Source organism: Stomoxys calcitrans, chromosome 1 (assembly GCF_963082655.1).
Source record: "Stomoxys calcitrans chromosome 1, idStoCalc2.1, whole genome shotgun sequence".
Classification (NCBI taxonomy): Eukaryota; Metazoa; Arthropoda; class Insecta; order Diptera; family Muscidae; genus Stomoxys; species Stomoxys calcitrans.
In genome coordinates this window covers 219,224,733-219,252,400 of record NC_081552.1, presented here as the reverse complement: position 1 = coordinate 219,252,400, position 27,668 = coordinate 219,224,733, and the positions used below count along the sequence as shown (strand labels likewise).

The 27,668-nt window shown below is 39.8% G+C and overlaps 1 protein-coding gene across 1 annotated transcript in view; it reads left to right on the top strand.

Annotated features, from left to right (window-relative positions):
* Positions 1 to 27,668, top strand: part of LOC106091334 (GTP-binding protein Rhes) — a 64,288-nt gene that overhangs the window by 10,211 nt on the left and 26,409 nt on the right. Inside the window, exon 2 of the mRNA XM_013257823.2 lies at positions 19,379 to 19,572. Coding sequence (XP_013113277.1) covers positions 19,379 to 19,572 — 194 coding nt within the window. The remainder of the gene's footprint in view (positions 1 to 19,378; positions 19,573 to 27,668) is intronic.

Below are 27,668 nucleotides of genomic sequence, written 5' to 3'. Positions count from 1 at the left end.
CAGCTTGTGACTCTGTAATTGCATTCTTTCTTCTGTCAGTTATCAGCTGTTACTTTTAGCTTGCTTTAGAAAAAAAGTGTAAAAAAAGTATATTTGATTAAAGTTCATTCTAAGTTTTATTAAAAATGCATTTACTTTCTTTTAAAAAATCCGCAATTACTTTTTGGGCAACCCAAAAGTTTTTAGAGCGCACAACAAGCCGATTACTGGCTTAGGTGTATGTCCATAGTGGCATGGGGCGGATTAATCTCTGCACCCTCCTTCCAACCTAACCTAATATTTTAAGGATCATAAATTTGTTTTGTTTAAAGTTCCATTTTTTTCTCAGCGCAACTTAAGTGGCCACAATAGCCATTTTAACTAAGCCCAAAACTTGAGCATGTCCATATATATATACCCTATTTTAGCTCAATTTCTAATGTTCATTAAAATTGATTAAATTCATAATCCCATTTAAGCAGCATTAAAAAAGGTTTTAGAGAAAAGCTGGCCATGCTCCAGAACCACAACTGTCATCATTATTTGCTGCATACGTTGATATTGTTTTAACAACGACCTTTGGCTAATTTCACCAAGGGCTAATCGCATTTGGGAGCAACTGTACAGAAATATCAGAAATTAGATGATTTTAAACTCAATTTTGTGTAATTAGTTGAACATTATTTTGTCCCATATTCCACAACGAAAAGTCATTCTCATGACAAGTAAAAGTTTTGTTTTACTCGTCTTTCTTGCTGCTTCCTCCCGTAATGATGAGCAAATAATTATTTGAATTAGCAAAAATACCCCCGACTCACATACATACAAACATATGGTGCAAGAGTAGAAAAAGCCCGAACCTAGCTCAACAGCACGGGAAAATAGTGCCCAGAGACATTTAAAAGGGACTACAGAATCAGTCTTAACCTGCTGCTACTCAACTGATTAGCAAAGTAATTAAGAAAAAGTAAAGCGATAATCAAAAAATTAATGAATAAGACATGAGCTTGACGCAACAAACTTCAAGTGAATGGTAATGCCTGCAATTAACCATGCCAAGACTGGTAAGAGTAGAAAAAGTTAGACATGTCGCTATTACCCACAACACAGTAATAATAAATGAGTTAGTTACCCGACGACTTAAGTGTGGTACAGCAATTAATTGCAATTGTGCTTTTACCTAACCTAGCCTACAAAACCAAGTTGTGTTAATATTGATTGATACCACATTCGGTGGCATTTGGATCCAATCATAATGGCATCAAAAGTTTGAAGTCGTCACATTGTGAGATTAATTAATTCCGATTTATTCGTTTATCGAAGTATAAGAAGATTGCAATCCAGCGATCTTACTAAACATATTACAGCATCTCTATTACCAGAAACAAGCAAGAGGTACTAAATGATGATCTAGTGTCGGATAATAGCGATGTAAGGATACCTAACTGGGAAATCTTGCACGACCACTAAGTGGAAAAACTGTAGAAAAAAAGATGCGGAAACAATATGAAGGACATTCATATAATGGTAAAATTTATTACGCACATACTAAATGACTTGCTTAAGTTTGCATGTTCTAGGCCCAACCCATAGCGACAGCTAAGGTGGTCCGCAGAACTGCTTATTCTAAGAAATAGTGATAGGAAAATTTAACACGACATAGCCGCATGGTAAGACAAGAACCTCATGGGTTTGGAACATTTGGGCTGAGTGCTTAGCTTAGAACAAAATTTGAGGAGGATATAGATATAGTGGTTAAGCGGATCACGAAGGCCCTGAATGACTCGCTTGTGTCAGTATGCCGTAGTGCCAAGCCAAGAGGCAAACAGGAAGAACTGCAGTAAACTTTTCAACAGAGCAAAAACCACAAGAGCACGAATGAGTTAAGAAAATATAAGGGCGAGCCGAAAAAGGCTCAGAATAAATCCTGGGTAGAATTCTGCAGCTCCGTGGAGGATACATCTGAGGCCTCTAGGCTAAGGAAGATTTTGTCCTCGAGACCTATTATGGTGGGGTATATTCAGAAGTCAGAGAATGTATGGACAATGTCTAGTGAGAAAACACTAGAACTACTCATTGATACACATATTCCGGGAAATTCTCCAACGGACAACATGGCACCAGAAGAGATTGTCACTGGTATGGATTCGTCGGAGGCTGTTAGGGAAATTGTGTCTAAGCCGAAAATCCTTTGGGCGATAAGAAGTTTCGACTGCTTTAAGACGCCAGGCTCTGATGATGTATCACCGGTTGAATTGCAAGCTGTGTCTGATAGACTGGTTCCCTGGTTTAAGGAGATATACTCTGCTTGTATTAGCATGTCATATATAACTGTGGGAGGGAGGGACTCGAAGGTCATTTTCATTCCGAAGGCAGGAAAATCCTACCACACGAAGGCGAAAAATTTATGCTGAAGACTCTTGAAAGGTTGATAGAAACATATCTTAGGGCAAAGATCCCTGGAGATCGCCTGTCGCGGCAGCATCATGCATATAGCAAAGACAAATCCACTGAAACAGCCCTTCACGACCTAGTCGGCTACATAGAGGGTTCTCTCGCTGTTAGGGTATATGCAATGGTAACATTTCTTGACATTGATGGTGCTTTCAATAATGTAAAACCGATGTCAATCATGAAGGAGTTGGAGTTTCTCGGCATTAACTCTACCGTTAGAAAGTTTATTAATAACTTTCTTACTAAAATATGCATTACGGCAGGCTTGGGAGCTGTGGATCTAAAAAGATGGGTCAGCAGAGGAACACCTCACGGAGGTGTACTGTCTCATCTACTTTGAAATATAGCCATTAAAAATATATATTATTGTCTCTGGAAGCAAAAGGCGTAAAAGTGGTCGCATATGCTGATGACGTGGCAATTGCGGTTAGGGAAAAGTTTCCCAGCACTCTAAGAGATATACTACAGGCAGCTCTATGTGCAACAGTAAAGGCAAGATCTACCGAAAGTGGTCTGGGTATAAATCAGTGCAAGACAGAAGTAGTTCTTTTCAGCAGGCGATACAAGTTGCCTACAGTGAAATTTGACTCCTTAGGTGGAGAGAATGTTCCATTTACAGAAAGCGCAAAATACCTGGGTGTTTTGATGGACATGAAATTGAACTTCAATTCCAACATTTTGGAAAGAGTAAGAAAGGCCACTCTTGCCCAAATTGCAGCAATTACTGCCGTGAGGTTAAGGGAGCTTTCTCATTCAACCAAACTCATCACAGTTGTTCAAAGTCGTAATAAAACACCTCATGCAAAATTTCAGCCAAATCGGATAAGAACTGCGCCCTCTAGTGGCTTAAGAAGTCAAGACCCGAGATCGGTTTATATGGCAGCCATATCAGGTTATGTACCGATTTCAACCATACTTAGCACAGTTGTTGGAAAGAATGTTCCTGGCAGCCAATTTAGGCTTCTACTATCATAGAACAAAGTTTTGCTGGAAATTTGGTGTTTAATAGCACATTTAATTGAGTGTACCAAGTTATCCAAAGGTGGTTGTAATTGGCAAAAAGTGGACGAATGAATCTCGTTAATTAAAAAGCGTGCTAATTTTGGCTGGACCAAATCTTATATGCCCTCTACATTGATCACATTTGTCTCTGGTACTCTGTACAGTTTTTCTTAAGAGGCAGAAACTAAAAAAGGATTTTGGAAGGTCATAATGAGAAATCTCCATGGATTTTGTATATGCTTGGATAAGAATTGCACCCTCTAGAGGCTCAAAGCGTATATTGGAGAAATCGATTTATATGGGAACCATATTGGGTTTGATCAATTAGAAGCATACCTGGCCTGTATTGAAGTCCATAGGAAAAGTCACCGTGCAAATTTTCACCCAAATCGGATATGAATTATGAGCTCTAGAGGCTTAAGAAGTATCACCTGCTGAAAGGTTTATATGACAGCTGTATCCAAACATGAACCGATTTTTGGCCCCTTTACAATTCCGACCGACCTTCGTTAATAAGAAGTATCGATGCAAAATTTCAGGCGCCAAACTTTGTTCTTTTGAAGTAAACGTGCTTTCGACAGACGGACGGACAGAAGAACGGACATGGTATGATCGATTTAAAATGTAATGACGAACATCTTTATAGTGTCTTAGAGGAATATTTCGAGGTGTTACAAACGAAATGGCGACGTTATTGTACTCCCATCCAGGGACGTAGTCAGGCCCCCTACCCCCCTAAACACAAAATTCCAAAAAAACCTAAAGGAATTTGTGACATTTTAGACATTTTTTCTGAAGATATAATTATAATTTGCTTTTTTCAGATTTTTGACAATTTTGTACATGTCGACTTCTCAATAAAGAGATGCCACTTTTCAGTGATACGCCGTTCGCACTCGACATAAAACAGAAGCTCCCCCTATCATTGAGCTTAAATTTGTTAGTTCCTCTCTGCATTGTTCCTTATTGAGTTTGATTGCAAACTATCACTAAAGCCTAGCCTTAGACCAGCCTCCATTATGTTAATGGCGGTTTCCCAAGCACTCTCCAGGCACAACAAATTCAAAATTGGGCCAGGACTTATCATTTCACAGCCCTAAACTAAATTTTATTTTGACAGGGTGGTAAACTTTGAATACCTACCATTAGCTTTCCAAACCATTCATGGCCTCAAAATTTTTTCACATTAAAGAATTAATGCCGTATATTTTCCATGACAAAATATTTGTTACGCACATTAAATTTCTTAATTTTCTTTAAATCTAAAAACAAATATGACCCACTTTCAGTCGATTAGAAATAGAATTTTCTCTTGGTGGTTGTCTAAGTGGGAAGAGTTTCTTGCAGTGACGTCTGAATATTCATGAAAGAAGCTTGAGTAAATGAAATATGTCTGGCTGTGAAATTTCTATCGAAATATATAAATTGCTACTTTACAAATACACCACGTAGGTGAATGCATGCTGAGTTCATTCAATTGGAAAATTAATAAGAAATTTCGCTCACGTAATTTGATTGTATGCCAATATTTATTTGCTTTTCTTCCTGTCTTGACAGGATAAGTTACAACAGATATGGCGGGGATGTGTAAATGAGGAAGGAAAAATAGTTTTGAGCGCGAAATTTAGGAAACATGGGGAAACATTGAAAATTTCTATGGAAATTTTGTCATTAATTTATTTTGTTATAAAAAAAGCGTGTAAAAAGTTCAACTAGGTCGAATCTTGAAAACCCACCACCATAGATTCTGCCTCAAAATTTGTACAAAATAAACTTGAAGTAGGCTAATCTGAAGAAGGTTTATCGAAAGATCAGTATATATGGGAGCTATATCAGTTCATAAACCGATATGGACCATGTTTACTACTGGAGTGAGAAGTCGTAACGGAACACTGCGTGCAAAATTTAAGCAAGTCTGAACCGAAAAACACGCATTGAACCACTAACGTGATTTCGACAGACGAAGGGAAGGACGGACGGAAGGAGGTGACTAGATCGACTCAGAATGTCGAGACGATCAAGATTATATATTCTTCGGTTAGGTTATGTTAGGTTAGGTTTAAGTGGCAGTCTGCCATCAGTCTCACATTTCCGTCCATTATGATACCACAGGAACAGACGAAGATGGTTGCTTTCGAGTTCCTACCTTTGAACCATGCAGATCGCTTTAAAAAGCCCAATAACTTGCGAATGTTCACATCCGCTAAATCAGATAGGTTCTTCCTTCTGACTGCTAGTGCGGGACACACACACACAGAAGGTGTTCTATGGTCTCGTCTCTTCTTTTTCGATGTCCTCACTTACTTTACCTTACTTTAATTGGCTATGACAGAATATTTGTTCCACTAGCCGAACGTAGAATATCGTTCCAAGCGCCACGATCTTCTGCGCTCATTCTAAAATCTCTGACACCAAGTTTCAAGGTGACTCCCACAACTTTATCTTTCCATCGGGCTTTAGGTCTTCCCGGTTTGCGTATACAATCGTGTTTGCCTTCAAAAGACTTCTTTGCTGGAGCTTCTTCATCCATTCTGACAACATGACCTAGCCAAGACCTTCCCAGCCGTTGTGTTTTGATGCGTGTAACTATGCTATCATCGTCATACAGCTCGTGGTTCATACGTCGCCTATATTCTCCATTATCGCAAACAGATCCATATATTTTACGAAGAATCTTTCTCTCAAATACTCCAAGCACTGCCTATCTGCTTTCACAAGTACCCATGCTTCAGAACCATATAACAGCACGGGTAGTATCAGTGTCTTGTATAGTGTAATCTTTGTTTGTCGAGAGGTGGCCTTGCTCCTAAACTGCTTTCTTAGTCCAAAGTAGCAGTTCGCTTTATCTCAAAACTGGTGTCATTCGTTTTGGTTACGGCGGTGCCGAGGTAGATAAAGTGACTTCAAAGTTGTGGTTCCAAACTTTCTCCATTTTCTTTATCTGCTGGGTTGTGCATTTCGTCTTATCTGCATTTACTGCCAGACCCTTTTTCACTGACTCTCTTTCGTTTATTTCAAAGGCAGCAGGTACTTCCGGTTACCGACCCATAAACTCAATGTCATCGGCATAGGCGAGCAGCATGTGTTCTCTTGTGATTAGAGTGTCATATAGGTTGTCTCCTTGTCTGAAACCTCATTTGGTATTGAATGGTTCGGAGAGACTCTTTCCTATTCTTACTGAGGAACGCGTATCAGCAAGTGTCATCCTGCAGAGTCTTATTTATTTTGCAGGGATACCAAACTCAGACATGGCTTGAAATGCCTTTGATCGTAAAGGAGTATCGAAGGCTACTTTGTAGTCAACAAAGAGGACAGGTGTTGATTTGTACTCCTCGGGTCTTTTCCAGGATTTGGCGCAGTGTGAATATCTGGTCCAGGTTGGATTTACCAGGTCTAAAGCCGCATTGAAAGGGGCCCAATTATCTCATTGACTTTAGGTTTTAAATTTTCACACAGTACGCTCAAGAGTATCTTGTATGCGATGGGGAGGAGACTTATTCCTCTGTAGTTGGCACATTCCGTCTCCTTTCTTGTGTACGGGACATAGTATGCTGAGGTTCCAATCATCGGGTATGCGTTCTTCTAACCAGATTGCACAGATAAGCTGATGCATACGCCTTATCAGCGTGTCGCCTCCGGTCTTAAATAGTTCAGCGGGTAACCCATCATCTCCTGCTGCCTTGTTGTTCTTTAGTCGGGTCATTACTACTTGGACCTCATTCTGACTAGGAGGTAAACATTCTATACCATCATCAGGGATTGGTTCTGCGGCATCCTCATCGCGGACACACTGACTGAGACGTCTGTTCTAGCCAATGACAGCAAAGCAGTAGACTTCTTCAAGTCCAGATAAGGCCACATAGGTTTGGAATGCTCACACCGCCCTCCTTGTGACCATCTATCATTCGTTGTCATTCGGGCCTGGTCCTGAAAACTTGGCTTACATGTCGCTAGAGGCATACCCTCTCTGTGGCCCGGCACCCAGAAAAGGTGATTTTTGAACTATTCAACCTCCTTGAGAGATGTGCGACAGTCGACGGCGGTTTTTGTGTTCAGAAATACGTTCTCCAGGGATTTAATGGCTTTCCTGACTGTCTGAGAAGATATTTGTGCCAATCGTAGTAATGACATTATATCTTAGCCATTCTACCACTTCCTTAATTGCAAGGATCTCCGCCTGATACACACTGCAGTGGTCGGGTAACCTTTTCGATTTGACCAGTTCTAGATCTTTAGAGTACACCCCAAAGCCCACGTGGTTGTTTAGTTTGGAACCATCCGTATAGAAGTCTATATAACTTCTGTTACCAAGGATATCGTAGTTGCAATCCGTTCTGTCAGGAATAGAGGTGCAGTACTTTTGATCAAAAAGCAACTCAGGTAGGGTCTAATCCAGACTGCCTGGAACATCGGATATTGTATCATAGATAACACAGTGTCCGTAGCCGCCACATGACCAATGAGAAAGCTCCCTTAACCTCACGGCAGTGGTCGCTGCAATTTGTCTAGCCCCAATGTCCAGAGGCATAAGATGTAGCATTAAATTCAGTGCATTTGATGGTGTCGTCCTCAGTGCGGCTGTGATGCACAACGAGCCATCTTTTGGATTCGGTTAAGTATTGAGCAGTAGGTGGACTCCTGAAGCGCCGTCCACCAGACCACAACACCATAAAGCATTAAAGGTCTGACAACTGCAGTATATACCCAATGCATGATGCGCTGTCTAAATCCCCAACTTTTGCCAATGGCTTTCTTGCAGGTGTATAGGGCAAGAGTTGCCTTTCTTGCCCTTTCCAAAATGTTGGATTTGAAGTTCAATTTCCTGTTCAGCCAAACACCCAGGCATTTTGCGCTTTCTGTAAATGGAGCAGTCTCTCCACCGAAGAAGATAGGTTCCACCGTAGGCAACTTGTATCTCCTGCTGAAAAGAACTGATTCTGTCTTGCACGGATTTATACCTAGACCAATTTCTGTAGCCCACTTTTCTGTTGCACGTATAACTTCCTGAAGTATATCTCTTAGAGTGCTGGGAAACTTTTCCCTAACCGTAATTGCCACGTCATCAGCATATGCGACCACTTTTACGCCTTTTTTTCCAGAGACAATAATATATAGTTAATGGCTATATTCCAAAGTAGAGGAGACACTACACCTCGTTGAGGTGTTCCTCTGCTGACCCATCTTTTTAGTTCCACAGATCCCCAGCTTGCCGTAATGCATTTTTTAGTAAGTAAGTTGATAATAAACTTTCTTATGGTAGAGTTGATGCCTAAAAATCCCAACTCCATCATGATTGTGGTCGGTTTTATATTATTGAAGGCGCCTTCAATGTCACTCCAATGTATATTCCTTGACAGCGAGAGAACCCTCTATGTAGCCGTCTAGGTCGTGAAGGGCTGTTTCAGTGGATTTGTCTTTGCTATATGCATGATGCTGCCGTGACAGGCGATCTCCAGGGATCTTTGCCCTAAGATATATTTCTATCAATCTCTCAAGAGTCTTCAGCATGAAGGATGACGGATGAAGGATGACTAATAGGACGAAAATCTTTCGCCTTTCGATTTTCCTGCTTTCGGACTTAATATGACCTTCGTGTTCCTACACCTCACAGATATATATGACATTATGATACAAGCAGAGTTTATCTCCCTAAACCAGGGAACCAGTCTATAGACACAGCTTGTAATTCAACCGGTGATACATCATCAGGGCCTGACGTCTTAAAGGAGTCGAAACTTCTTATCGCCCAAAGGATTTTCGGCTTAGACACAATTTCCCTAATAGTCTCCGACGACTGCATACCAGTGACAACCTCTTTTGGCGCCATATTGTCCGTTGGAGAATTACCCGGGAAATGTGCATCAACGAGTAGTTCGAGTGTTTCCTCACTAGACATTGTCCATACATTCTCTGACTTCTGAATATACCCCACCGTAATAAGTCTCGAGGACAGAATCTTCCTTAGCCTAGAGGCCTCAGATGTATCCTCCACGGAGTTGCGGAATTCTACCCAGTATTTGTTCTGATCCTTTCTAAGCTCGCCCTTATATTTTCTTGGCTCAGCCTTATAGATGTCCCAATCGTGTGGTGCTCTTGTGGCTTTTGCTCTATTGAAGAGTTTTCTGCAGTCCTTCCTTAGACCAACTAGCTGTGGGGTCCACCATGGCGGTCTCTGTTTGCCTCTTGGCTTGGCACTTGCTAAAACAAGCGAGTCATTCAGGGCCTTTGGGATCCGCTTGACCACTATGTCTATATCCAGATCACTATTTTGAGGTGTTACAAACGGAATGACTAGATTAGTATACCTGTACCCGATAGTTGTGGGAGGGGCGTAGCAAGTAAGAGGGGCGCAGCAAGAAGGAGGGGCATAGCAAAGGTGAGGGGCGTAGCAATGGGGACGGTCGTAGCAAGGGGGAGAGGCGTAGCAGTGGGGAGAGGCGTAGCAGTGGGGGAAGGCAACCCCCACCCCTCCTACCACAATATTAATTTAATCTATTTTATATCAATATATTTTATTTATAACCATTATTTTCGTAAATAGCTCTAATATGCCTCCCCCCCCCCCCAACTAAAATCCTTGCTACGTCCTTTGTTGTGGGTATAAAAAACTTTATTAAAAATCTTTTCTCAACTTATCACTCCGTTCTATCTTACTATCTGCATTAGTATTTCATTTGGTCTTATTCATTTCATACAGGGAGCGAAACAAATAATCCGGCATCCAAAGTGCGTCTGTCATTGCGGTTGTTTCTTCTTTTGTTTTTCTTTCTCGTTTAGATTTAATTAACATTCCCGTTTTTTGCTCATTACGAAACATGAATTATCCATTCACCGCTCATAGCAAAACCACCTAAGGAAAACGCCGTGATCCAATGAAATTAAGCAATGAGAGTAACACGTGTACCAAAAAAAAAATAAAAGGGGGAGTGAAGACATAAAAACGAAACACAATCACGGGGCAAAATTAAATGTCTTATCTGTGTCTTAGCAGAGACTTCATTGTCGGTGCTTGAACAGACCAAACGTTTATCCTCATTTCACCAGAAATAAGGAAGTAATTTTTTGGACTTTGTCCAGCATGATTTTGACACTCCTCCCAACGAGTTGTAATAGCTACATAAGATGTGTCACAGACCACAGGGATGCTTTAATATTAAATTTCACTTAAATTTGTTACAAAGCATTTTGAAAGAAAAAAGAAATTAAAATAGATTAGCTTAAAAATATTCAATTTTAATGAAAATCTTGTCGTATTCCTTGAGCCGAAAATCTAAGGAAAGGAAATATTACGTACGGCTCAAGGAATACGACAAGATTACCAGAGCGGCAAAACGTGCCTCCTGGAAGCTTTTCTGCGAACAGGTCAATAGTGTTAATGACGCCGCCAAGATAATGTTCAAACTGAAACTTTAGTAGACGACATGGGAGTGAGAACAGAGACAATGGAGGGCGTGTTGAGGCTTTTGATGAAAACCCATTTTCCACAGGATACGACGGGACTCGCGGAGACACCGGAATCTTGGAATAATTATGACGTCGCCCGAGCATGGTCGACGAATGCGCACGCAACACTGTGGAACAGCGAAACGGTCGGTAGGACGGCGAAAATCCTATGGGGGGATCCAGATCGTGAGAAGACGAGGCTATTACTGACGGGAAGTAAGAAGGGGGTCAGTATAGCTTCAGGTATCATGACGGGATACATAGGACTACGAGGTAACTTTTGTGAAATCGGTGCGGCAAGTGATAGCATGTGTAGGGCATGCGGGGAAGATGATGTGACGTTGGACCATTTCCTTTGTTATTGCCCATCTTTCGCGTCTAACAGATACCGGCACTTAGGTGGGGACACTATACCAGACATGAACCACCTTAGGGGAGTGGCATGAACAACAATTAAGGATTTTGTAAGTAGCACGGAATTCCTAACTTAAAATTTTATTTTTAGAGGTTACTTTAGAGTTTCTAGAGCGCACAACAAGCAGATTACTGGCTTAGGTGTATGTCCATAGTGGCATGGACAGGGATTAATATCTTCACCCTCTTTTCAACCTAACCTAACCCATGTCATTAGAAACAATTTCATTGTTTTTCAAAAAAAAAATCTTTTAAATTTTGTTTTCAGAAAATATTTGATTAAAGGTTTGTCTTTACAAAAATGTGGTTATAATTTTGTCTTTGAAACATTTTATTGAAATTTAGTCTTTAGAAAAAATGTCCAGGAAATTTTGTCTTTAGAAAAAAATTAATCGAAATATGGTCCTTAGAAAAAATTTGATCGACATTTTACTCCTTGGAGAAAATTTGATTGGCATTTTGTCTTTAGAAAATTTTTTATTGAAATTTAGTCTGTAGAAAAAATCTCATAGAAATTTTGGCAAATCTGATATCAATATTCGGGAAAAGTGTCTATGGGGACACCCTTTTCCTATAACACCCCAATATAGGTGATATTTGCTGACCATTGCAATATAGGGCTTAAATAAAAGTTTTTTTAAAGTATAAAAGTAATCTGATATATATTTTCAGGGCCAAGTCACTGAGTGGCCGCCTCATTCCCAAAAACACTCCCCAAATCGGACATGTTTGCCGACTTTGAAATATGGGGCTCAAATAAAAGATATTTGGGAGTAGAGCACGAATCTGATATCAACATTCGGTACCAACTGTCTAGGGGACGTCCCACCACCAAGTAGGACGTATTTGCTCACCTTGACAATTTGGGGCTCAAAGTGAGTGGAGCTCGATGTTGATTGTTTTTATGGCCCACCACCAAACCGGACATATTTGCTGACTTATGCAATAAGAGACTCAATTCAAAGGATTAGAAAACGAACTTGGTATCCAATTTTGGGGTCGCCTCATCCGATTAGCTCCCCAATGACAATATGGGTATTAAATTAATTTAATTATATTCAGGGCTAAGTGTCTGGGGGAAAACATTTACTATTTTCGGGCATGGCATTCACTAAAAGCTCTTTAATTGTCGAAAATCAATATTTAAAGTATAATTTTGTTCCATATAAAGTAAAAGAAGTCACAGCAGAGCGGGCCCGATTCAGCTAGTTTATTATTGTAGAAATATTTCGAGGAGTTACAAACGAAACTTAGAGAAAAATGCACTTTAGAGGGCGCAACCCCTAGTTCTGTTTTTTGCGTTTTCATAATCTACTCTTTAATACCTTTCATTTGGTACCCATATTGCCTAGGGTTAGAGGGGTCCAACATCCTTAAGATCCGGTAGTTACCTCCTGGTCCAATTTTCATATCCACGACTATAGGATAGGGGTATTCTAATCTAGTCATTTCATTTGTAATACCTTCAAATATTGATCTAAGACCCCATAAAGTACATATATTCTGGATCGTCTTGACGTTCTGATTCGATCTAACCATGTCCGTCCGTCTCTCGAAATCACGATAGAGGTCGAACGCGTAAAGCTAACCGCTTAAAATTTTGCACAGACACTTAGTTTCGATGTAGGTCGTTGGGGATTGCAAATGGGCCATATCGGTTCAGATTAAGATATAGCTCCCATATAAACCGATCTCCCGATTTAACTTCTTGGGCCCTTACAAGCCGCAATTTTTGTCCGATTTGGCTCCCATATAAACCGATCTCCCTATTTGACTTCTTGGGCCCTTACAAGCCGCAATTTTTGTCCGATTTGGCTGAAAATGAGCATGTAGTGTTTTGTTATGACTACCAACAACTCTGCCTATTACGGTCCAAATTGGTCTAAAACCTGATATAGCTTCCATACAAACCGATCTCCCGATTTGACTTCTTGAGCGCCTGGAAGTCACAATTTTTGTCCCATTTGGCTGAAATTTTGCATGCAGTGTTATGTTATGATTTCCAACAACTGTGCCAAGTACGGTCCATATAAACCGATCTCCCGATTTGATTCTTGAGCCCTTACAGCCGCAATTTTTGTCCGATTTGGCTGAAATTTGCCATGTTGTTTTTTGTTATGGCTTCAAATAACTGTGCCAAGTACGGCCCAATTCGATCTTGATAGAGCTCCTATATAAACCGATCTCCCGATTTGACTTCTTGAGTCCTTACAAGCCGCAATTTTTGTCCGAATAGGCTGAAATTTTGCATGCAAAGTTTTGTTACGACTTCCAATAACTGTGTCAAAATCAGTCTATAACCCGATATAGCTCGCATATAAACCGGTCTCTCGATCATCCTTGTTCTGTTCCTAGAATCTTTAATTTTTTTTTGGTTTCACAGAAGTTTGATATGTAGAATAAAATTATGCCCTACAACTTAATTTATTTTGTATACATTTTTAGCATAATCCATGGTGGTGGATTCCCAAGATTCGGCCCGGTCGAACATAGCACGCTTTTACTTGTTGTTGTTCATTTAGCTCCAGAAGTCCCTTGGAGGCAATTAACTTTCACATATTGAAGGTACATTTTTCGTTGTCATGTACTCACTGAAACAAAAACCACGCACAATTACATAATAGGATAACATACATACATGCTATAAAATTTTGTTCGTTAATCAAGCTTGACATGCATAACTCCAAATAAGACTCCGTCTTATGACTTTAGAAGAGAGAAGGGATTTAATCACGTCTTTACATTTAATTAACAGAATGTTTAATAGGTAATAATCTAGGGTGGGAGCCATTAACCCATGCCGAGACTTAGAACATAATGAACATAAATAAAGGGTTATAACATAAGAACCATCTAAGGAGGAAACAAAAATTCTTTTTGGAATTGTATTGAGTTGACAACATTGGATTTTTGATATAGTCGCTCTTTAGAATATATAAGTGTAGTAAAACTCTTTAAAAAGGCTAAATATAGTGTCGCAATGTGCAGGCCACCGACGCACAGTGTTCCCCCGGTGGGCAAAAATCGAAAATGAAAATTGTTATGAAATTTTTTACTAATCTTTTAAAGAAACCCCTTCAAATAAGAAGATTTAAAAAATATATATTTGAAGTCCCCCTTCAACTAAACGATGTTTTCGTGCGATGATTTTGTAACAAAAACACATATTTTTTCCCAAAAATTGAAATATTTTGTTTATGTAAGCAAAATCGATTTGTTTTCAATTGGGGTAACAAAATAGAATAAGTTCATAAAGAGGACATAACTGAAAGCTCATTTGTCAACTACAAGGCGTCAAAGATATGCACATATGGCTACCTCCGTTAGTTTTAAATAGGAGGCAAAAAAAGCAATATCTGTCAAAATTTAAATTTCCAGCGAAGTGAATCTAAATAGGGCCCAATTGAGCCACTCTTATTCTTTTCCAGTGTTCTTCAGTAATGTGTCCTGAATCAAAAAAGCTAAATTTCAGCTGCACGAACTTGCACCAATTCAATATTTTGGATTATTTTGTAAATAATGATTTTTCGACCCCTTTTTTGAAACACGGTTAAAAACTCCTTTAAATTGAGATTCTAGCATATCAAAATATTCTGCAAAAATGTTTGACTGAAAATTCTACTATAGTCCCCAGAATACACCAAAACCCAAAACTTAACATAAACACCGGAAATCAGTAAAACGGAAACACACAATTCATGGATTAAGTCTTAAGTTAAAGTAAAAGCCTTCTATAGGCTAAGAACTCAAATCAAGTATATGGTTTATATGGTAGCTATAGCGTGTTATATACCGATTTGGACGATATTTGGTGAAATTTTTGAGAGTCGTAGTCATTGTGCAAAATTTCAGCCAAATCGGATAATAATTGCACACTCTGGAGGCTTATGATATTAAATCAGGAGATTGGTTTATATAGATGCTATATCAGCTTATAAACCGATTTGGACCATACTTCTGGTAGTCGTTAAGTCTCTTAACAGATGTCATAATGCAAAATTTCAGACAAATCGGGTAATAATTGCGACCGATTAAGGCTCAAGAAGTTGAATCGGGAGACCGGTTTACTTGGGAGCTATATCGGGTAATAGACTGATTTTGGCCAAGATCGACTTGGGTCAAGTGCTAGGCATTGCTTCCAGCGGCACACTCTTTGATTGGCGGAAATTCTAGTATTTGCGTTTGGAATTTCATGCTTCATGGATAGATTAAAGCTTGAGAGCCCAGGGACTGATATAAATTGTCGACATATCCAGGCAATCGGAGAATGCGTGGTGCTAACGCGAGGACGTCGAGTGTGAACAGGTTTACGGACAGATAACTGGCCATCGGGGCTGTAACAACCAGAACGGTCGGAGAATGGCACGAAGCGCATTATTTGGGTGCCGTGCCATTGCGAAGTAAGTGAAGTCCAGAAAATTGCCATCCGTGAACTTAATGAATTCCAATTCTTTCGGGGCGACCCATAGAGTCGTGATTTCATAGTTAAGTTAGCCAAAAAAATAAGTGGTTAACATAGGTGGATGAAACTTGGCATACATACATTTTATAATTATCGAAGACTAAGGACCAAAAGCTGAGCATATAGATCCACGTTTTTAAGTAGGTCCTACATTGACCGATTTTCCGATTTTACTTCCTGAGACCACAAAATAATGGTTTTCTGTCCTATTTCCCTCAAATTTTAAACAAAGACTTGTGCTGGGCCTCTCCCCAATCATGCCAAATATGGACTAAATCAGTTATGCTCGTATAGCTGCCATATAAACCGATCTCCCGATAAGTGATTTTAGCCTACAAAAGACCTACGTATTTTTCAGCCGATTGTGCTAAAATTTGGGTCAATGAATTATATTACACCTCTCAAAGGCCGTACCGAATATAATCCAAATCAGACCATATTTGGATACTGCAATCATATAGACCGTTCTTTCGATTTTGTGTCCCGGGACCATAAAATACACATTTATCATCCGATTTCGTTGAACTTTGGAACAGAAATTTATTCAATGTCCCTCTGTCTGCATATACTTTTTGAACCGCTTGTCCGCCTGTCGGTTTATGTAATCATGGTGGAGGTCGTATTTGTGTAACTCTCAATGCAATTCTCAGAGATACTTCTCCAACATTTTCCAGATCCCAGAAAAACTCGTCTCCTCATCGTCATCGTATTTCTCTTATCCCCAGGTTAGGTTCAAAAGAGGGTGTGAATATTAATTCGCCCCATTCCACTATGATGATACACCAAAGCCAGTAAAAGGCTTTTTATGCGCTGTAGAAACTAATAAAAAGTAACCTCGAAAAAGAAAATTTTAAGTTAGGAATTCCGTGCTACTACAAAATCGTTAACTGTTTTCCATAACACTCCCCAAAGTTGGCTCATGTCTGGTAATGTGTGCCCGCTTAAGTACCTGTGTCTTTTGGCTGCGAAAGTCGGGCTGTGACATAGGAAATGCTTCAACGTCTCATAATCTTCCCTACATGTGACCTCTTAGTACTATGTGTTCCGTTATGATACCAAAAGTTATACTGACCACCCTTTTAATTCCTTTCAGTAATAGCCTCGTCCTCTTATTATCCGGCTCACCGCATAAGCTTTTCGCCGTCCTACTAACTGTTTCGCTGTTCCAAAATTTTCCTGGAGCATTCGTCGCCCACGCGCTTAACTCGGACTGCATTGACCAAAAAAGCTTCGGGTCCGGAACCCAAACGATGCGGATTGTGACATCCTCAGAGAAGACGTTAATCTCCTTCTTACACTGCAAGACTGTTCGTGACCTTAACGTCCTGGTTGTTATTGCCCTTTTGGCCATTTTACTGTCAGTAAAGATGTTCACACTCGACGTCCTCGCGTTAGCACCACACCACCTCACACATTCCGTGATCGCCCGGATCTCTGCCTGCAGGACCGTATTATGGTCAGATCTCAGATCTCAGTCCCTGGTTTCTCAAAGTAAACCACCAGGCCCACTCTGTCCTCTAGCTTTGATCCATCCATTTAACATTATCTTCCGGATGACAGATCTCAGTCCCTGGTTTCTCAAAGTATACCACCAGGCCCATTCTGTCCTCTAGCTTTGATCCATCCGTGTAACATGATCTTCCGGATGGCAATACTAGGGTTCCGTCAGACCAAGATTGTGCCGCTGACAGCAGTGCCGTGCACTCGAGTATCGTCTCAGGTATCCGATCGGAGACCTCTTCCCTTCCTTCCAGGCTTCCTGTCGTCGCCTCGACTATACCGCGATGGTGTGAGCTGCTCCTATCCTCAATACATTCTCTCACCTCATTAAATCTCAAAGCCGCAATGGCTGCCTTACACTTAATCTGTATGTCAATGGGTCGGATATCTAGAAAATTCTCCAGTACCCTAGTAGGCGTGGTCCTCATCGTTCCGCCTATGGCAAGACAACATGTTCTCCGAGCCCGTTGAATGGTCCTTATATTGCCAATTTGCAATATAAGGACCATTTAACGCGGATAGACCCATTGCGGCGCAGTCACGGTCAATATTTGCATGAAATGAGTTTCAAATATTAAATGAAATGGACCGTACTATCAATTCAATTAAAGATTGCATGCATTTTTCTGAATTTTATATGTGTGTGTTTTTTTAAATACTTTCCTATAGATCTTAAAAAATCACCCTTTATATATTCCTAAAATTTTGGGTAATTTGCAATAATGTTGCCATTTGTCAACCATTGTTATTACAGTGGAGAGTGAGAGGCCGGGCGGCACCGGCCTATGATGCTCGATATGACAAGGCGTGTTATTGGCGCCACCTTGTTCCCACGGCGATCGGTCCTTTGGGTCGGAACGAGTTTATTCACCTACAGGAGCTTGGTAAGGATAGCCACCTCCACATGAAAATGTGGCTGCACCGACCGACTCTTGCCTTTCCTTACGGGTTGCATTTGTATATTTTCCCCATTTACTAGTGGCTATCGTAACGGCACAGACCTCAAATTGAAATACCGTACACACATCCGGCAATCTTAATGACATACCTATACGTTGGAGTCGACTCCAAACCCGTACCTGTGTCCATTTGGAGCAATTAGTAAGGAACGAGGCCTCATCGCCCTCAAACACAGCAACAGTCTCTCTGTGATCGTTTTTGGGAAAGCGAATGCCCAGTAATCTGAGATATTCCTTGGTCTACCCTCCACATGGAGGCCACCGTAGCGTAGAGGTTAGCATGTCCGCCTATGCAGTTGAACGCCTGGGTTCGAATCCTGGCGAGACCATCAGAAAAAAGATTCCACTGGTGGTTTTCCTCTCCTAATGCTGGCGACATTTGTGAGGTACTATGCCATGTAAAAACTTCTCTATAAAGAGGTGTCGCACTGCGGCTCGCCGTTCGGACTCGGCTACAAAAAGGAGGCCCCTTATCATTAAGCTTAAACTTGAATCGGACTGCACTCATTGATATGCGAGAAGTTTGCCCCTGTTCCTTAGTGGAATGTTCATGGGCAAAATTTGCATTTACCCTCCACATCTATAGTATTCAGAATTGAACAGTGGCAATACCCGGCTCTTTCATTCAGGCTGATCGCAAACTTGATGGCACTTCAGTATCGCTTTCAAACCTGTCCTTACATCCGGTATAGAGCCACCAGGGGGTTCCAGCTTTGTTATTGATCAGCTCCTTCCAATATCCTGTTCTGAAGTTCAAGTTTGAGATTTTAACCGTGACTCAAAGTAACATTCCGCACAAATTTCAAGAAAATAGCAGCAGAGCATAGTTAAACTTTGAGACTAACATAAGTTCTGTGGTCTATGGTGATTGACGGGTACATCCATCAGTTCTATGTGCATATCGTCGTCCATCAATTTTTTGTACATATCGTCGACATGTTACACATCAATCTGGGGGGTTCGAATAAAAGTTTGCCTGTAAGTATGAGTCTGTAAGTCATGCTTTCTTCTTTTTACGATGTGGCCTGTGACCATCGTTAAGATGCATACATGAATTTGATAATCCCACCATGTAATGCATTTCTTGACGTTCATCATTATATTTGTTAAATATTACTTTCTTTTCTCTTTTAATTGTTTTGTTTTGTTTTGTTTTTCTTTGCAGATCTTCACGTGCCGGCAAATCATCGATAGTGGCACGTTTTCTGGGCAATCGTTTCGAAGAAGCCTATACGCCAACCATTGAGGATTTCCATCGTAAATTGTATCGTATACGCAATGAAGTTTATCAATTAGATATTCTGGACACATCCGGCTACCATCCCTTTCCGGCAATGCGACGTTTATCCTTTCTAACGGGTAAGTGGTTTACAAGCAATCGCTGTGTATCTGTGTGGGTACCTAAACTCCAGGCGAATGATTAATACTCACTTTGTCTATGGCTGCTACTGATGATCCTTGCACTCATGTGAGAGCGTAGTGTTTTCATGATGGAAAATATAAAATGCTATGAATTGGATACATAAAACCAACGACCTAAGACAAAAGACACATCTGACACACAATAATCTCATATTTATGAAATATGAAGATGAAAAGTTTCCCTCGCCTTCACATCTTAGCTAGCGCTGGCTTTGGCAAGTCATGACTTGTAGTTGTCGTTGACAAATAAGTACTCAGCTTTAAATAAGCAAAGGCGTTGTGTTTTTCTACAAGGCAATCGGTCCGGAAAGCCAATGATTGCCTTGGGGGTGATTTTTATTAATAAAAACAATTTCATATAAATTCTTAGATAAAATAGCAGCAATTTATTGCTGGGCAATATGGGGTTTTGAGCTGAAATGCTGAAGGAGAATTCCTGAAAATCGTTATGGCTTTAATATTCGTATTTGCAGCAGCAGCAGCACCAGCTGCACATGGATGGTCATTCTTAGATAATCTTATTGATTTTGTGTGGATTTTGAGTGGGCACGTTTCAAATATGGCCAGTTTATTTACCAATTGAAAATTCCATCGAAAATACTTGTAAATAATAAGACACAAGTTGGATTTTATGGCTAATAACCAATCTACACAAACGATATGATTCTTAATAATGATTTTGATTCTTAGCAATGTTTTTATTAAAATTTTTAATTTTGTAAAAATTTTAAAGAAATATTCATGTGAATGTCGAAGATGGATGCTGAGATTTAAGTGAATTTTTATTTAGATCTGTTTTGTCACCCACAACCATGAACCTGACGCAAAAATTTTAGTTGGGGTTAAGAGGCGGGATGGGTCTCTCAAGGTATTTGAGAGCAAAGTGCGAAAATGGTATTAGATATTGGTTCCAAATATCTGAATGTCACACCCACTCCTTAAAAATCCGCCGAGCATACAACTAGACCAACTCGGACTGTTTTATATTAAAATGAAACGCTTTCGGGTGTACGAATCTTACACCAAAATTTGAGTCGAAACATATGGAGGCTGCCCCATCCCATAAGGCCCCAAGTGGACACGTTTACCCGGCGAAACAATATGGGACTCTAATAAAAGATATTTGGAACTAGAATTCGAATTTGCTATCCAAAATTCACGGGGCAGAAATGTTTATCCACTCTAATTTACTTCATATCGGATTCTTAATAACAGACTGCCGGGCGAATACGACCCTTGAAATTTAATATTTATATGGCCATAGAGTCCACTGGCAGTGCACAGTGGGAGAAAATCGAAAAACAAGTAAAAGCGTGCTATGTTCGGCCGGGCCGAATCTTATATACCCTCCACCATGGAACGCATTTGTCGAGTTATTTTCCCGACATCTCTTCTTAGGCAAAAAATGATATAAGAAAAGATTTGCTCTGCTATTAGAGCGATATCAAGATATGATCCGGTTTAGACCACAATTGAATTATATGTTGGAGACCTGTGTAAAATGTCAGCCAATTCGAATTGGAATTGCGTCCTTTGGGGGCTCAAGAAGTAAAATAGAGAGATCGATTTATATGAGAGCTGTATCGGGCTATAGACCGATTCAGACCATAATAAACACGTATGTTGATGGTCATGAGAGGATCCGTTGTACAAAATTTCAGGCAAATCGGATAATAATTGCGACCTCTAGAGGCTCAAGAAGTCAAGATCCCAGATCGGTTTATATGGCAGCTATATCAGGTTATGGACCGATTTGAACCATACTTGGCACAGTTGTTGGATATCATGACAAAACACGTCGTGCAAAATTTCATTCCAATCGGGTAAGAATTGCGCTCTCTAGAGGCTCAAGAAGTCAAGACCCAAGATCGGTTTATATGGCAGCTATGCCAAGTTATGGACCGATTTGAACCATACTTCACACAGTTGTTAGAAGTGATACTAAAACGCCATGTGCAAAATTTCAGTCAAATCGGATGAGAATTGCGCCCTCTAGAGGCTCAAGAAGTTAAGACCCAAGATCGGTTTACATTACAGCTATACCAGGTTATGGACCGATTTGAACCATACTTAACACAGTTGTTAGAAGTGATACTAAAACACCATGTGCAATATTTCAGCCAAATCGGACCAGAATTGCGCCTTCTAGAGGCTCAAGAAGTCAAGACCCAAGATCGGTTTATATGGCAGCTATATCAAAACATGGACCGATATGGCCCATTTACAATACCAACCGACCTACACAAATAAAAAGTATTTGTGCAAAATTTCAAGCGGCTTGCTTTACTCCTTCGGACGGAAGGACGGACATGGCTAGGTCGACATAAAATGTCGCGACGATCAAGAATATATATATACTTTATGAGGTCTCAGACGAATTTCGGGAATGACGAATTAAAAACACAAATGGGGCACCTGGGTGTTGGAATCTGAAAACTCGAAAGGTTTATCAATTTTTTAATTAACATGTAAAAACGTGTTAAATTCGGCTGTGTCGAACTTTGGATACCCACCACCATGGATAAAATAACCATCCTTTTTTATATCAACTCCACTACCTACATCCATAGAAATATACAATTGGAGGCTGGTCTAGATCATATTTGATTTAGATCCCAAGAACTCTTATACAAGTCACAGTTTAAGCGAAATCGGGATACAAATCCACTCTTATAGCATTAAGACCCTAAATTGGAAGATCGATCTATATGACAGCTATTGGGTTGCCCAAAAAGTAATTGCGGATTTTTTAAAAGAAAGTAAATGCATTTTTAATAAAACTTAGAATGAACTTTAATCAAATATACTTTTTTTACACTTCTTTTCTAAAGCAAGCTAAAAGTAACAGCTGATAACTGACAGAAGAAAGAATGCAATTACAGAGTCACAAGCTGTGAAAAAATTTGTCAACGCCGTCTACATGAAAAATCCCAAAAAAAATACTTTTTGGGCAACCAATATATCTTAACATAGTCTGATCTGAACCATAAACTGGACGGATGACTGAAGGTTTAGTACAGGTCACCGTCTTAAATTCCAGTGAAATCGAGTAATAAATGCAGCTGCTATGGGCTTAAGATCCTTTATCGGCAGATCGGTCTATGCAAATACAAATTTTGCCCATGAACATTTAACTCAGGAACAGGGGCAAAATTCTCACACATAAATGAGTGCAGTCCGATTGAAGTTTTAAGCTCAATTATATGGGGCCTCCTTTCAATAGCCGAGTCTGAACGACGTGCCGCTGTGCGACACCTCTTTGGAGAGAAGTACCTTACAAATGTTGCCAGCAAAAGGATGGGGAAAAAACACCGTTGAAAATTTTTTTTCTGATGATCTTGCTGGGATTCGTACCCAGGCGTTCCGTGTCATAGGCGGAGATTCTAACCTCTGTGCTACGGTGGCCTCTGAATATAGACCGATCTGACCCACGCTTGAGTCGTATATCGACTCACAATTTAAAATTTCAGCGAAGTTGGATAATAATTGCGGCTTTTATGAGCTTAAGACTCTAAATCAGCAGATCGGTCTATATGGCAGTTGTATCTAAATATTGTCAAATTTGGTCAATCCAAAACCAAAAACGATCCGCAATGTATATACTTTGTAGGGTCGTAGACATATATTTCGATGAATTGCAAACGGAAAAACTAAATAAATATACTCCCTATCCTATGGTGGTGGGTATAAAAGTAGCCTATTTTGAAATACATAAAACACCCGTTTAAGTTGACATATCTTGTAAAAAAAATTAAGTTATTCAAGCAAGTTTTTTCAATAAAGACTTATCAATAAAAAAAAAACACCTTTTCACCAAAAAATCCAAAAATCCCTGGACCTTGAAATCATGCACACGATCTCGCTAGCACCTCAGCTCTAACCATTCCATTTCAAAAAATGTCTATACCCGTTCTCATAAGCATATATATTTTTTATATATTTTTTTTGGTTCAATGCCATTGTGCGGCATTCCTTATTGGCGGTGAAGCAAGCTTGACCGTCTCCACCTATGAAACTGAACGCCTGTGTTCGACACTGAGGTAATCGGAAAAAAATTTTGAGCTGTGGTCATTGTATAGCAATAAAATCACTAAATTTTAACGAAAACAATGACATTTTTAAAATTCTTGCATAGCCCACCCGCCAGTGGACTTTCTACTCTTATGGCCGTTGTTATCCCCTCCTAATTCTGATGAAAATCATTATGTATAAAGCCATCTAAAAACTTTTCCCAAAAGAGGTGTCACCCTGTGGCACATCTTTAAGATTTACAAAAAAAAGTTACCTTATCTTTGAAACCTAAATGGGACAGCACTCGTTGATATATGAGAAATTTGACCCCTTTCTCTAAGTGGAATGGGGTAAATTTGCATTTGTATGCCGGTATTCAAGACCTTAAGTTCGAGGACAGTAAGTTTATGATTATAACTGTATGTTGTGTCTTCATCTTAGATTCTTTTGCTGCCAAATATCCTTCCTATATGGGCTCAGGAAGTCAAATCGGGCGATCGGTTTATATTAGAGCTAAACATATCATGCTATAGACCGATTCGGGCGTACAGTTGTTGAAAGTCACAACAGAAGGCGTCATGCTAAATTTCGGCTAAATCGGATAAAAATGGCGGCTTGTACGGGCACACGAATTCAAATTGGGAGATCGGTTATATCTTAATCTAAACCGATATGGCCCATTTGCAATCCCCAACGACCAACATCAACATTAAGTATTTTAAGCGGCTAGCTTTACGCGTTCGTTTGACCGCTATGGTGATTTCGAGAGACGGACGGACAGACGGTCGGACGAACATATTGAGATCGACTCCGAACGTCGAGACGATCAAGAATATATTTACTTTATATGGTCTTGGACGAATATTAAGAGGTGTTACAAACGGAATGACTAGATTAGTATACCTCCATCCTATGGTGGTGGGTATAAAAAGAGTAATGGTAAAATACAAAAATGTAGACAGAAAATTCCTCCCCAAAAAATCCCCAATTTTTGCTCCGAATCCCCATCATATTCCCAAGTCAAAAATTTAAACCCCATTTTCGGAAATAAATTCCCAATTTGGGGAGAAATCCCCAATACTGGCAACACTGCGCTCACTCATTGTTCCGAAACGTGGCTTTCGCGCTCGCTTTAAAATTCCTCCTCACAAATATGTTCCAGGCAGTAATTTGATTCTGCCGAGTGTTAACTCATTTGGGGAGTGTGTCGCTTTACCCAGAAATGGACTTTAACGGACCATCAGAACTCCGAAAATATAAAAAGAGGGAGTCAGTCAGTTATGCGTTCTCCCACACAGCTGCTATGGGAATTTTTGACACCACTGTTCGACGAACTCTCCCTATGAATTGGCTGTTGTGCAAGAATTAACTGAACGCGAATTTGTTGCCCGTTGAAATGCATTTGAAATTCTGATGGACAATTTGTCTGAAGACGCGTTAGTTTTTTTCAGTGACGAGGCTCGCTCACATTTCCGGCTGCGTCAACAAGCAAAAAATTCGTTATTGTAGTGGTGTAAGTCCTCAAGAACACCTTAAGTACAATATTCGCGACGCCAATGCCAACATACCGATTGATATGCAGCAAATAGTGTACACGAATTTCCAAAATGAACTTAATCAGTGCATGCACAATGGCGATTTCATTTTCAAGACTTCAAGAAATACAAATAAAAACGTGCCAAGTTCGTCCGGGCTATACCCTCTACCATGGATCGCATTTGACAAGTTCTTTTCCCGGTATCTCTATGTAGGCGAACAAAGGATAATGAATAAGAATTGCCAAGCTATTGGAGCCATATCAGGCTATGGACCGATTCAGATTCAATTTTAAGCTCAATGATAAAGCCCTCCTCTTTATAGCCGAGTCCGAACGGCGTGCCGCAGTGCGACACCTCATTGTTGAGAAGTTTTTACATTGCTGCCATGCCAAATGGTACAGTACCTCACAAACATCGCCAGCATTAGGATGGGGTTACCACCTCTGAAAATGTTTTCTGATGTTCTCATCTGGATTCGAACCCAGGCGTTCAGCATCGTAGGCGGACATGCTAACCTCTGCAGTACGGGGGCCTAACTGAAGTGCCATAGTTTTTATTGGCCTTTCAAATAAGTAACTTTCTCTGGAGCACCCTTTACGACCTTCAAAATACGTGCTGATTACGGTCTGAATCGGTCTTAAACCAGTTATAGCTCCTATATAAACGATCTTCCGAATATACTTCTTGAGCCCTTAGAGAACGTACTTTTGGTCCGATTTGGCTGGAATTTTGCATAACGACTATTCCTATGACCTTTAATATACGCGTAAGTATGATTTCAATCGGTTGAAACTTGATATAGTTCCCATATAAAACGATCTCTCCATTGCACTTCTTGCTCCTCTAGAAATTGTTGAAATTTTGCACAACGACATATGAATTTAAACATATGTACCAATTATGGTCTTAATCGGTCCATAACCTGATTAAGCTCCCATAGAAAACGATCTCCCGATTTGACCTCTTGAGACTCTAAAGGTCGCAATTCTTATCCGATTTAGCTGAAATTTCGAACAATGGCTTCTACTTTGGTTCCCAACATCCAAACCAAGTATGGCCTGAATTGGTTCAGAACCTGATTTAGATGCATTTGCTTAACATCCTCTCTTATCCTTAAGCCTTTGTAGCACGCTTTTACTTGTTTTAAATAAATGTTCACTACAAATTTTTATTTTATTCACATTGTGATGACATTTTTTTCGAAACAATGCCAAAAACAATGTTTTCTTCAATATTTGTTTTATATCAAAGTCAAGCAATATAACTCGCATACATGCATGTCTCTCTTGTTATTACCGCAATTTTCCACCCTTAGATAAAATGTCAACACACAAGAATGTATTTTTTCCTTAATTAAGTAAATCGATAAGGAAATTGTTGATCTTTTTTTCCTTCTTTAAATATGTATTCTTTAAACGAATCCTTGTGGTATGAAAGAAAATATGTTTTCTTTTTCTTCCCTTTGAACTTGGGACAACTAAATGTTGGACGTCGACATTTCATTCGGAAATCATCGTTGAAGCAGGAACAGGTTAATGATAAATCTATCAATTCTCTGAATATTTGCATTTTTATACCTTTGTCAGTCAGTGGGGGTTGACATTGGCCAAGATGGAAGATGAAGATGGAGGATAAAGAAATCACTTGGAAATGATGAAATCAGCATTTGGATAACTGCTCCGTTTAGAAACAAGTATTTCACTGAAACACCCTTAGACACATATGGACGACCCACAAAGTGATAACATAAGCAATTCACTAAACAATTTCCAAGCTATACCCAAATGTTTTGATGGCATTGCAATGCAAAAAATCTTGACATCTTACTTCCTCAAAAGCATCCCTTCACCTAAAATACTTGGATGAGTTGGAAAATGTTGGGGACGCACCATCCACAATGAAGATTGGGAAATGTGAAGGAGATTGTGGAAGTTTTACGGAAGTACAAAAATGGCAATCTACCGCCATCACATATTGTGTAGGACTGTATATAAACATATAACATATGTATGTACAAACTTAAAGGTTATGGTATAAATACAGTAATGTGGTCTTAAACTAACATCTTTGATGTATTTTATTAAGCATACTATAATGAGACTGTATGTTGTTCTTAAATTGAAGTCAATCTGTTTGTTCGTTTAGATTCTGTAGGCTAATTATAAGTGCGCCAAATTGTGGTGAAGTTGATAAATAATTCAATTAAATGTTCATAGTTGTCTTGGGATATGAAGGCTAAGGCTTACAGTATTTAAGTGAGACGGGTCACAAACGAAAGTTTACACCGTCTTCTAGAGAATATGGGAAATTCCAAGCGGAATTTTGATTTCAAAACACTGGTGACGACGAAATTACAAACCTTTTCTATAACCACCACCGAAGGATAGGGGTGTATTCATTTTGTCATTTCCTTTGCAACACATCGGAATATCCATTTCCGACCCTATAAAGTATATATATTCTTGATCAGCGTAAAAGTCTAAG